Genomic DNA, 12025 nt, shown 5'->3' with positions numbered 1-12025 from the left:
ATCGATTCGGTTCGATTTGACTATATAAATCACTATTCAGTTCGGTTCGGTTTAACCGATTTTTTTCTCTTCAAAACCGAACCGAACTGAAATAACCAAAATTTTTATAAATTAAAACCGAACCGAATCGATTAAATTTTAAAATCGAACCGATTGAATCGAATTGACTCGATTCCATTCGATTTTTCGATTTGAACCGAATTCTGCTCGGCCCTATTTATAAATCATCTTGACGTGACTTGAAGCTTGGATTGAGATAGCAATTGCACCATTAGACTTTGAACAGTGAACTAGTTAAGGTCATTAACTCCCTGCCTTGGCATTGACGCCTATGCTTGGATTGAAACTGATCACACTATTTCTTGATGTAAAGTCTCCTTCACATTTGGAAGAGCAAGACTGGTGGCTGACGAATGCAGATTTTTTTTTTTTTTTCCTCATAGCAAATTCATATTTAGCTTAGTCAATCCTTGATTGTGAATGAGTGAATGAAGGAAGGAGAGTGTCAAAAAGGGATGTAGAAGAAATTGAAGCACCTGGAAGAGGATATTTTAAACTTTCAAAATCTATATTGCATCTGACCCTTTGTTGTATCCTTAATTGTGCAGCGAAATAAAGAGGAAGTAAATAGGAAAAATGAAGAGAAAAAAAAAAAGAAAGAAAATTTAATATGAATAACATCTTAGTATTCCTACATTTTTCTTCTATTTCACTCTAATTTGAAGGAAAATATTTTGCATTAATTAATTAAAAGATTTGAGAAATGAAATTTTATTTATATTCTCCTTCTTTCTTTCTGTATCCCACTTAATGTCTAAACAAGAAGAATTGACGAAATCATTTTTTTCCCTTCTCTCCATTTCTTTCAATCCAAACAAATCATAAAATAACTATACAACTAAGAAACAAGAAAAGGTAAAAGGAGAATGAATTTTAAAAAATAATAATAATTTATTTTTTCCTAATAATATTTTCCTAATTCCCAATTCCTTTAATTAAAGTTAATTTACTAATTTTAATGCCATATTAAACCACTTGGCATTTACTTATAACTATTAGTTCTCAATTTTAGCATTATAATGTATATTAGATTACTACTGTTATTATTTAAACTTTTGTGGACTCTTGAGCAATGCAAATTCAGTTACGTCTCCTACTATAGGAGTTAAGAAATTTTTTTTTAAAATAATAAATATTTTTTGTTAGTGTGGAGTCCAACTCAATTATAAGTGTTGAAGAATGAAAAGTAAAAGAAGAGCGAGTCATTTATCTGCTTCTTTATTTGGTCTTCAGTCATCACGCCCTGCAGACTTTAGGAAACTCCCTCCAAACTCCAAAATTCTTTCATTCGGATTATAAATACCAAATGCTTACACTGATTTTTTAGTAACTCAACTTTTCAACTTTAGCTTTCCACTTCAGGAGAATGGCTAGTCTACTATGGCTTGCTCACTTTCTCTGCTTCCTTTTGTTTCACTTGCATTTCCGAGCTGCTTCTTCTTTACCTTTTTCTTTCAATTCCTCCTCTCCAGCCATGCCGTGTCAACATGACCAGAGTCTTGCCTTGCTCCAATTCAAGAAAACCTTTTCCATTAGAAGTAATGCCTCTCCCTGGGATTTCCCTTACCCCAGGCCTTATCCCAAAACTGAATCTTGGAAAAAGGGCACAGATTGCTGCTTGTGGGATGGGGTCACTTGCGACACAGAAACGGGTAATGTAATTGGCCTTAACCTTTCTTCTAGCTTGCTCTATGGTACCATCCATTCTAATAATACTCTTTTCTTCCTTCCTCATCTCCAAAAGCTTGACCTCTCTAACAATCATTTCAACAACTCTCAAATTGTACCTCAGTTTGGCCAGTTTTTGAATTTATCATATCTTAACCTAAACTACTCTGTTTTTGAGGGCCGAATTCCACTAGAAATTTCTTATCTGTCTGGTTTGGTTTCGCTTGATCTTTCAAGGAATTATGATTTGATACTCAAAGCCACTGTTTTTAACGAGATTGTTCAAAACCTAACCCAGTTACAGGAATTGGACCTAAGTGATGTAAACCTGTCTTCGGTTGCAACTAGTTCCTTGATGAATTTGTCTTCTTCTATATCATCACTTGCACTCTCCTCTTGTGAATTGCAAGGGAAATTCCCAGACAACATAATTCGACGACCAAACCTCCAATTGCTCGATTTATCGGGCAATGAAGATCTCACTGGTTCCCTACCTAGGCATAATTGGAATAACTCCTTCCGTTCCTTGTCTCTTTCTGGGACAAAAATTCCAATATATTTAGACCATGACTTCATTAGTAATTTAAAGTCCTTGGAAACACTGGAACTTCGTGCCTGCAACTTTGGAGGTTCAACTTTGGAATTGTTTGGTAACTTGACTCAACTCATTAACTTGGACATCTCTCATAATAATCTCAGCGGTCAAATTCCATCCTCACTTGGAAGCCTTGAGGCACTCTATTCATTGGACCTCTCCTATAACAATTTTCACGGTGAGATTCCCTACTCATTTGGAAACCTTGGGGAACTCTATTCATTGGACCTCTCTTCTAACAATTTTAATGGTGAGATTCCCTCCTCATTTGGAAACCTTGGGGAACTCTATTCATTGGACCTCTCTTATAACAATTTTAGTGGTGAGATTCCCTCCTCGTTTGGAAACCTTAAACAGCTTGATACTTTGAACCTTTACAACAACAATCTCAGTGATCAAATTCCATCCTCACTTGGAAGCCTTGGGGAACTCTATTCATTGGACCTCTCTTATAACAATTTGAATGATGAGATTCCCTCCTCCTTTGAAAACCTTAAACAGCTTGATAATTTGTTGCTCAACAACAACGATCTCAGTGGTCAAATTCCATCCTCACTCGAAAGCCTTAAAGAACTCTCTTCATTGGACCTCTCCTATAACAATTTTAATGGTGAGTTTCCCTCCTCATTTACAGTATCAAATTTTGGAACTCCAAAACAACAATCTCAGTGGTCAAATTCCTAATTATTTTACAAACTTCAAACAATTTTACAGGTCCCATCCCTTTCAAAGGAAGCAAGCTTTCAAGTCTAGTGTACCTTGATTTATCCAATAACTTGTTACATGGCCCAATTCCAAGTTCAATTTTCAAGCTTACGAACTTGAGTATTCTCATTCTTTCATCCAACAAATTGATAAGAGAAGTCTCTTCTGCAGTTTGCGAGTTAAATTCTCTTGAAATTCTTGACCTGTCAAACAATAGTTTGAACGGCTTCATGCCACAATGTTTGGGAAATTTCAGCAACAATCTTTCAGTATTGCACTTGGGCATGAACAAATTCCATGGAACCATCCTTGAAACGTTTTCTATAGGCAGCAACTTGAGATATTTGAACTTCAATGGTAACCAATTGCAAGGTAGAATCCCACCTTCCATCTCCAATTGTATAAATTTGGAAATTTTAGATCTCGGAAACAATAATATAGATGACACATTCCCCCATTTTCTGGAAACACTTTCGAAGCTACAAATTCTAATTCTAAAATCCAATAGATTTCATGGTTTGGTGAAAGGGACCTCTGCCAATTATTCATTCTCAAAGCTGCGAATTTTTGACCTCTCCAACAACACGTTTAGCGGACCTTTACCTGCGGAGTATTTCAATAATTTCAAGGCAATGATGATCTTTGATTTGAATATGAAATACATGGGGGCACCAAATTATTCCTCTTATGATTATTCTGTGAGTCTGACTCTCAAAGGCTTAGAGACTGAGTTGGTGAAAATCCAAACACTTCTTACATCCATTGATTTGTCGGGCAATAAATTCACAGGGGAGATCCCACAGTCAATTGGAAAACTTAAATCACTTAAGTTGCTCAACTTGTCTCACAATCAACTCACAGGCAATATTCAACCATCATTAGGGAATTTGAGCAATTTGGAATCATTAGACCTCTCTTCAAATCTTCTTGTTGGAAGGATTCCAATGCAATTAGCATACTTGACATTTCTGGAAGTATTTCGGGTTTCACATAATCAACTTGAAGGGCCTATACCAAGAGGAAAGCAGTTCAACACATTTGACAACACTTCATATAAAGGAAATTTGGGATTGTGTGGATTTCCGCTAGAAAAATGTGACAATGGAGAGAGGCAAAAACCAACAGCATCAAAGGAAGATGATTCCAAGTCTAGAAATGGATTTGGGTGGAATGCTATATTGGCAGGGTATGCATGTGGAGTAATATTTGGAATTGAAATGGGATATGTTGTGTTTAAAACAAGAAAACCTACATGGCTTGTGAGGATGGTTGAAGATGAAGGGCATTGAAAGATAAAAAGATTTAGCAATTAATGTTCATAAAAGAGAAACTTTGCAATGTGACTGGTTTTTACAGGTAATATATCGTGATATTTCTTGCTTCGCATATAATCTCAGGTTAATTAGCCTTCCTTTTCTTTCTTTTTATTTAAATATACTTAATTTGTTTTTTTAGGAAAGAAAATATTCTTATTGCTAATTAGCACTATATTGGATCTAATTGCTATAAGATTGTATCAATTTACCATGAATTTCTTACAATTCTTTTTTTTTTTTTTTTTTTTTCTACCTTGTTAGGTAGATGAAGAATAACTAAAAAGATCAGACCAAATGAAGATACAGTCTCAGATACATACTGCATATGAATGTGATCAGGGCAAATCTAGCACAATCGTTCTATCATGTATAAATTTATCTTGTTATGCTTCTCTCTTTGATAAAGAAGGTTTTTGTACATCTAAGATTTGGCAGTTGGTGTGGCAATTCATTTTAATTTAGCTGCCATGTTTGGGCTGAGTTCCATTTCTCATTAGCCTTAATTATATGTTGGTTGGTTATTTTTATTCATTTTTCTAATAATCGCCAAACACATTGATTTATTTAAAACTCTTTTTATATATATGGTACATTGGAAAGTATTTATTGGCAATGATTTAAGCTTATACATATATATACATAGCTTTGATGAATGGGTCTTTTCCTTCAATGTGGTTGGCTGGGTTCCTCTTCCTGTAGGAGGGCGAAGGTAAATACTGGCGATAGTGTTATTCCAACTTCCAAGAGTGTCCAAAGCTGCCTCAGTGGGCATTGTGCACCAATAGAGGTGCTATGGCTGGGCGGATTTGCTTGTAATTTGGCAGCTTGCGATGTATACAGGTTGAGTTTTGGAGGTTGCTACGTGGTTTGAATCTTGTATTAGATTTTAATTTCTTGTCATTGTAATTAGGCCAGATCAGGAGCTTCAGTTTGCCAATGAAGTTCAGAAACCACTGAGGCTTTGTACTTGTGGAGTATGTTACAAAGCAAGAGGCACGTAATGCAGTTCAAGCACTTTCAAGCGCCCATCTGTATGGTCGACATTAGGCTCTGGACAGAGCAAAGGAGGGCCCGAAACAGCTGCTCAATTTATTGAAGAGCAAAATGGTTTGCATAATCCAACTAAGTTACCAAAGACAAGGAAGCACATGGCTGTCTATGGATGAAGGAACGATGAAATTTCAAAATATCGATTCTTAGAAGAAAATTGACATAAAGCTCTTCTTAATTTGTGTCAGTAGCATTTTCAAGCTTCTTCTTAATTTGATTTTTTTTCTTTAAATTCCTCCTCCTTTGCAATGTTGTGCCTTCATGATCAGAGCCATGCCTTGCCCTATATTAAGAAAATATTTCCATTAAAATTTGGGTTAATTATTACACGCATTTATTCAATTTTATAGTATTTTCATAAAAGTTATTGAATTTTAATTTCTTTCATAAAAATTAATATAATCAAAAATTTGAAAGTTTTCGAAATAATTTATTGATTTGTCAATTATTTTATAAATAAAATTAATAATTAGTGATTATTGGTAGAGAAAATACAAAGAAAAAGAGAGACGATAGAGATGGAGGTAGCTGAATGAGTTTTATGAATTTTATTTTATTTTTTTAAAAATTAATAAAAAGTATAATTTTATTTATAAAATAATTACCCAGTCAACAAATTAATATGAAAATTTTTAATTTTCGATTATAATAATTTTTATAAAATTAAATTAAAAATTAATAAATTTTATAAAAAAATTAAAATTTAATAATTTTTATAAAAATATTCATAAAATTAAATAATCACCGTGATATTTACCCTTAAAGTTTAAAAGGACTAAAGGGTTCATCCCTTAAATTTGGGTTTTGAGATAAAGGGTGAGAAAACAAGTTCTGTGATTTTGGTTTTGAGTTCGGGTCAAATTCGGCCCAAATTTGGATTAAAAGCCCAAATTCCAGCCCATGATTATCCTTAGTGCGTGCAGCGCCGGAGCTTGAAGGCGAAAGTTGAAACATAAAAAGTCTGATGCGGAACCAGCAAAACGACAAAGCTCTTGACGCTTCACTGGCGCGTGGAAGCCAACTCCCTCTCCTAAAAGTTGAGCTTGTACGCTAACGTCCCTCCTTCCTCAGTCAGTCCTCCCTCGTCTTCTTGTTCAGTTCGCTTCCAAACTAAGAAAAGGCAACGGTTGTGGACTCCATTTTCCAAACCATAATTCTGTAATCTACTCCTAAAATTCTTAATTTCTCGCTATTTTCTATTACTAGTAATTTGCAATGTCTCTCTAAAGTCTAAAAAGGAGGAAAAAAGGTCTCTGTGCTGGATCTTTGACTACGTCCATGGAGGAATCTCACAGCAACCTTCCTACTAGCCATTTACTGGGCTCTGTTCCTGTAAGCACCGGTTTTTTAGGATTGATTATGATTGATTTTCATGTCTCAATGTATTTTTTTTGGTGTTTATATATGTTTTTTTGTTTGGCATTTTGGGGTATAATTTTGAAGTAGAGGTGATCCTAATCAATTGCATCATCGAAATAAAATTGGTAAAGTTTTGATTTTGTTTAGAGAAGTCGGTGCTTTTTGGCTTTTGTAAGAATGGGAGTTTAAATGTGACTGAGGTTAATGGTAATGCAATGCTTAAATATGGAATTTTGTGGGAAATATTTTAATTAGAGCCTTTTAAATGGATAATTAAATTCTCACACAATTTTGATTTCTATTTCTTTTAAAATGAAAAATTTTTTATTGAATTCTTTTATTCCACATATGAGAATTAATAAAAAAGAAATCAATTGGATTGTGTTGTTGTAAATTTCTGTTTCCAAACAAGGGGATTAAGTGAAGTTCATGAAGCTTGGTGATACAAAGTAGATTGGTGTATTTATCTTTTTTTTGTTAATATTGTTTTGTAGATAATTTGATTAGTTTTTTTTTTTTCCTTGCTTTATAGGCTGTGGTCAGTGAAGAAAAAAGTAACATCACGTATGAAGGTATGAGTGTTTTCTTTCTTTCATTTGTTCGGATAAAATTGTTTAGCTAGTGATCACATTGAACCGGTATCAAAAATCTAATAATTTGAAATAAAAATTGTTTATGAACTTATGTGCAGTCCCTGAAGCAAATATGCAAACATTCCTATCAAATAATAATGGAGGAGGTAGCAGCCGGGGTTATCAAACTCTTCGAAGTCCACCGGGTATGGTGTTTAAATATTTTATTTCCATGGTTTTGAATGTGTTATTGTGGATTATTAAGCTTGGTTATGTTCTTATTTTTATCCTTGGCAATTCTCGCTATTATTGACTTTTTGTGAATCATTTTGTGGATCAATAATATATTTTTGTAATTTACTTTCCAAAATAAAATTTCTACCTTGAGGTAGCCGAGACTGAGTCTTGGTCATATATTTTGTTATGTGTAAGCAAATAGGTTCTCAAAAACAATATGCAAACAATGACTTGCTTGGAAACATGAAAAGTAATGGCCTGATAACATCATCTTTGTGGTGAAATTCATGAAAACTGAAACTATTGAAGAATTTCTCCCATCATATTTAGTTTTACTTAGCATAACTATATGCTTATAGGTATTGTGGCTGTAAATGAGGAATGCCATTCTTATATTTTCCCCTTCTCAATTTGTAAGATTTACATCATCACTAAAAGAGATATGTATCCTAGGTTTATAGCCTGTTTCAGTTACCCAAATATTTTGTCTTAATTTGGTGATTGAGAATGCCTAATAGGTTCGGTGCAATACTGATAAACATGGGTCTAGATGTAAGTTGATAAGAGCACAAATGTTATATTATGTGGATGGTTCAAAGAGAATACCTGAAATTGGTGGGCGGGTTTTTCTTTGCCTAGTGATGATGAGGCTTAGAAATGTAGAGGTTATATTCATAGTGCAAATAATAATTTGTCCAGTGGGACATTGGATTTTTTTTCACAGTTTGAGGTTGGGGAATTATTTTTTACTTAAATAAAATGGGGCTGCCATATAATTTTTTCTTCCTTTAAAATAAATCCCAAGCGGAAACAAAAAGAAAGATAAAATACAATAGAGATATTAGTTAATAGGAGGATGAAACTAATGATGCATGGCATCTTTTTATTTCATAAAAAAACAATGATCTTAAAAATAGAAATCATCGTTGTAAAAGAACATAATAGTTCTGGATGATCACTTGCTATTACCTATATTCAATATTGTGAAATTCCTATTTTTCCTATCCAGATCTATGGTATACCTTTTCTTGTTTAATTATTTATTTATTGATCTTCAATGACGTAGGTATTAATGCATGTATGGAATAGGAATGTCTGAGCATTTTAATGAGAATTTGACTAGCATTGTGAGGGGCTTTGAAGGAGAGTGAAAATGCATTATCTTTTGTTTTGATGTGGTACAATTTCACATAAGTTATTGGTGATGCATATTCTGTTGCATTCATCTGCATGTTACTAATTCTTGCTCCTATTTAACATCTCATCTTGTGCAGAAGGATTTGAGCAACAACCACCTAACAATTGGAAAGGGGTATTCAGTGTTTCATCATACACACAGTATTTCAATGTGGATACAGACGTTGTCATAAACAGAATGATGAGCTCTTTTTATCCTGTTGGTGGGGATTTTTTCAGCAAGATTGATGCGAACCCTGATCTGTAAGTTTTGCTTTTTCCCTGCTCTGTCCAGTATCTTGAGATTAAAAATTTTTCATATATTAGAAAATCTTTTTTCTTTTTCAACATATTTCCATGTACTTATGTTATTTTGATCCAAAAGTTGGATGAACTATTGTTGAGAGAAGGGAGGGTGGGGAGGGGGAAGGAATAAGTTTATGATCTGGTAGGAGGATTTGTGGGCATGACATCAAAAGCATATACACAACAATGCTGTCAGCGTAGAAGATGGCTGTTCTTCACTTTTCCATTAACTTGAAAGCTTGAAACGTAATTATTTGAAATCTGAAATATTGATCAGGAAACTTAACAGGACAGTTTTATTATTTTCTTTTAATTGTTATTATCTGAGGCATGTGGAAGTTGCTGTAACAAAAATGACGAGAGAACAGATGGAAAAGAAGAAAAGAGTGAGGTGGCAATGGCAGGCTAAATGTGCTTTATTTGTGAGTTTGTAATAGTAGATTCTGTTTTTCCTCTGTCTCTGTATCTCTTTTCCTAAGGGCCCTCTCTACCTTCCCCTTTTAATGGAAGCCATAAAAGCTTTACATCATCTGGAACTCTAGATTCCAGGTTTTAGTTTGCTTACTAAGCTGTAGATCTTTCATTTTGCTTTTCCAATGGTGCCTTTTCTTGCATGTTTCAAGTCACTCTGTGCTACCCGATGGATGAATAAAAATCAAGAGAGAATTAGATTCATGAGTAGAATGGGGAAAAGCAGTGCGTCTAAATAGTTGGGCTTTAACAATGTAATCAATTCGAAGACAACACAATGTGTGACATATTTAACCTGCGCATACAGTGGGCTAATTTATGATCATTTTTATCGTGTATTAGATATGGGCTTGTCTGGATTTCGACTACATTGGTCTTTGTGCTAGCTTCTCTTGGAAATTGCGCCACTTACCTCATGCAGAAACACACTGACAGCAGTGCTTCTTGGAGCTTTGATGTTGGATATGTAAATGTAGCAGCATGTGCAATCTATGGATATGCAATTGTTGTACCATTGGCATTTTATTTCTTGCTTCAGTATCTGGGAACAACTGCTAGCCTCATACGGTTTTGGTGTATGTGGGGCTACTCTCTCTTTATTTTTATTCTGAGCTCTGTAAGTCTGTGCCAGCATTGCTCTGTTTCACACTTTTTTTTTTTCTTTTTTTCTGAATAACATTTCTCATTCATACTTCATGGAATATTTTCAGATTCTGCTGGTTATTCCAGTCGAGATACTCCACTGGATCATTATACTTGCTGCTGGGATTGACTCAGCATGCTTTGTTGCTGTGAACCTCAAGTCTTGTATTGAGGGGAATGATCTTACAATAGTGGTGTTTGCAGCCTTCTTTTTGCAGCTAGCCCTGGCAATCTTCATCAAGGCCTGGTTCTTTCCCTAAGCCCTTATTCTTACCACGTGTGTCTGCAGACTACAAAACACTACCCTCAGGAATTTTTCTGGGCTATGAGAATCTTACAGATTTTGTTAATGGTCCGAGTTGCTCTGCAGTTAGTAAAGAAACAGATACATAAAAAATAATAAAAAAAAAAACTACTGAGGTGTTTCTTTGACGAGTGGTAATTATTATAGTTGCTAATTGACTTGATTGGAATGCCTTGGATATGGTTTAGCATATAGCATTTAGCAGACTAAAGCAAGTAGATGGGTAAAGCCAGTTGATAAAATTCAGTTTTTACACTCACACTGCAATTTTTTTTTATTCCAGACTATAACTCTTTTCTGTTAGCTTGAATATTTCCACACTTAAACTTATATGTGTAAATATACAAAAGAACTGGAGTGATGTTTTCATTTCTAAAAAAAATTCTAGTAATTTGTCTGAGCATCATCAAAATGTGTACCTCCTCTCTCTGGTAAACAGAAGCATGCTGCTTCATGGAAGGTATTATCAATGAAGACTCCCATGTTTTATTTGTGTAGCCCATCATCTGAAGGGCAGCATGCATAGACAAGCCTACGAAATCAAAAATTTTTTCTTCGAATCAAGTTCATATTATGTTTTGAACTTGAGATTTTACATTATTGGATACGATTTGGGTATCAAGAATGCATTTGAGGAACCTGACAGAGCATACCTGAGTCTGATTAAAAATCAAGGATGATCAAACTGATTGAGAACTTATAAATTGATTGCTATGCAGAAAACAACTTCATTGATACTTGACTGTTTTCATCACTTGAGCTATGTCCATATTTCTTTTCCATCTATTCCTAACACTAATATCTCTGCCAAATTTTACAAAAGAGATTGTTTTTCAAAGTAATATTGAGGGTAAATCACTTGGACTGTAAATTTATAAGTATTTTCTAAACATAGTCAATTCTTTTTATTTTTTTTAATTATTTTCTAAGTCAATAAGTAATAAAATATGAAGCCAAACCCACCAAATGAGAAGAATTTCTTGAGTCTCATACCATTAGCGCGAGAAATATAGTCATAAACTTACAACAGTGGTCAGAAATCATGTGATCAATTTGAAAGTTCTTGACAATTGAGGGTCACATATTCATGATAAAAATTTATCAACTTGGTACTAGTGAAAAATTATAAAATTAGTATTAGAAATATCTTTTAAATTTGTAAAAGTGTCATTTAACTGTCAGGTAAGGTTAGGAATTGAAATTCTGATCCTCTTAAAAACTAAGGGAGAGCAGTTTTCGGTTTAAATCGAAAAATCGAACCGAATCGATTCAATTCGGTTCAATTGATTCTGTTTTAAAATTCAATCAGTTTGGTTCGATTTATAATTTTGAAAATTTCGGTTAATCGGTTCGGTTCAGTTATTTTTATAAAAAATAAAAAAAAATCGAACCGAATCGAAATTATTAATATATAAGAAATTGAATTAAATCAAATCGAACCGAAATCAAAGAAACCGATCCGAACCTTAAGATTTTTAAGTTTTGATTTCTAATTTTTTTTTGTTTTTATGTTTTATTATTTAGATTTAATGTTAAAAATATAAAATTTTATAAATTTCGGTTT

At 33.8% G+C, this 12025-nt stretch overlaps 1 protein-coding gene and 1 pseudogene across 2 annotated transcripts; both read left to right on the top strand.

The window, feature by feature from the left end:
- Nucleotides 1-1318: 1318 nt before the first annotated feature.
- Nucleotides 1319-4598, top strand: LOC131172553 (receptor-like protein 9DC3; annotated as a pseudogene).
- Nucleotides 4599-6443: 1845 nt separating this feature from the next.
- On the top strand, nucleotides 6444-10718 carry LOC110645220 (uncharacterized). Of its 2 annotated transcripts, XM_058133618.1 has the most exons (6): nucleotides 6444-6726; nucleotides 7286-7325; nucleotides 7445-7531; nucleotides 8837-9002; nucleotides 9858-10131; nucleotides 10226-10718. In XM_058133618.1, exons 1-6 carry the CDS (start codon nucleotides 6673-6675, stop codon nucleotides 10415-10417), a joined length of 813 nt encoding a protein of 270 aa, XP_057989601.1. In that variant the 5' UTR covers nucleotides 6444-6672; the 3' UTR covers nucleotides 10418-10718. The 2 variants fall into 2 exon arrangements, with proteins under 2 accessions (XP_057989601.1, XP_057989600.1); XM_058133617.1 differs by lacking the exons at nucleotides 6444-6726; nucleotides 7286-7325 and adding an exon at nucleotides 7922-8003 and having other exon boundaries at nucleotides 7430-7531; nucleotides 8838-9002.
- The last annotated feature ends 1307 nt before the right edge of the window (nucleotides 10719-12025 follow it).

The sequence above is a fragment of the Hevea brasiliensis genome, chromosome 14 (assembly GCF_030052815.1).
Source record: "Hevea brasiliensis isolate MT/VB/25A 57/8 chromosome 14, ASM3005281v1, whole genome shotgun sequence".
NCBI lineage: Eukaryota > Viridiplantae > Streptophyta > Magnoliopsida > Malpighiales > Euphorbiaceae > Hevea > Hevea brasiliensis.
Note: the sequence above shows the minus strand (reverse complement) of the source record. Positions and strands in the feature narration are given on the sequence as shown.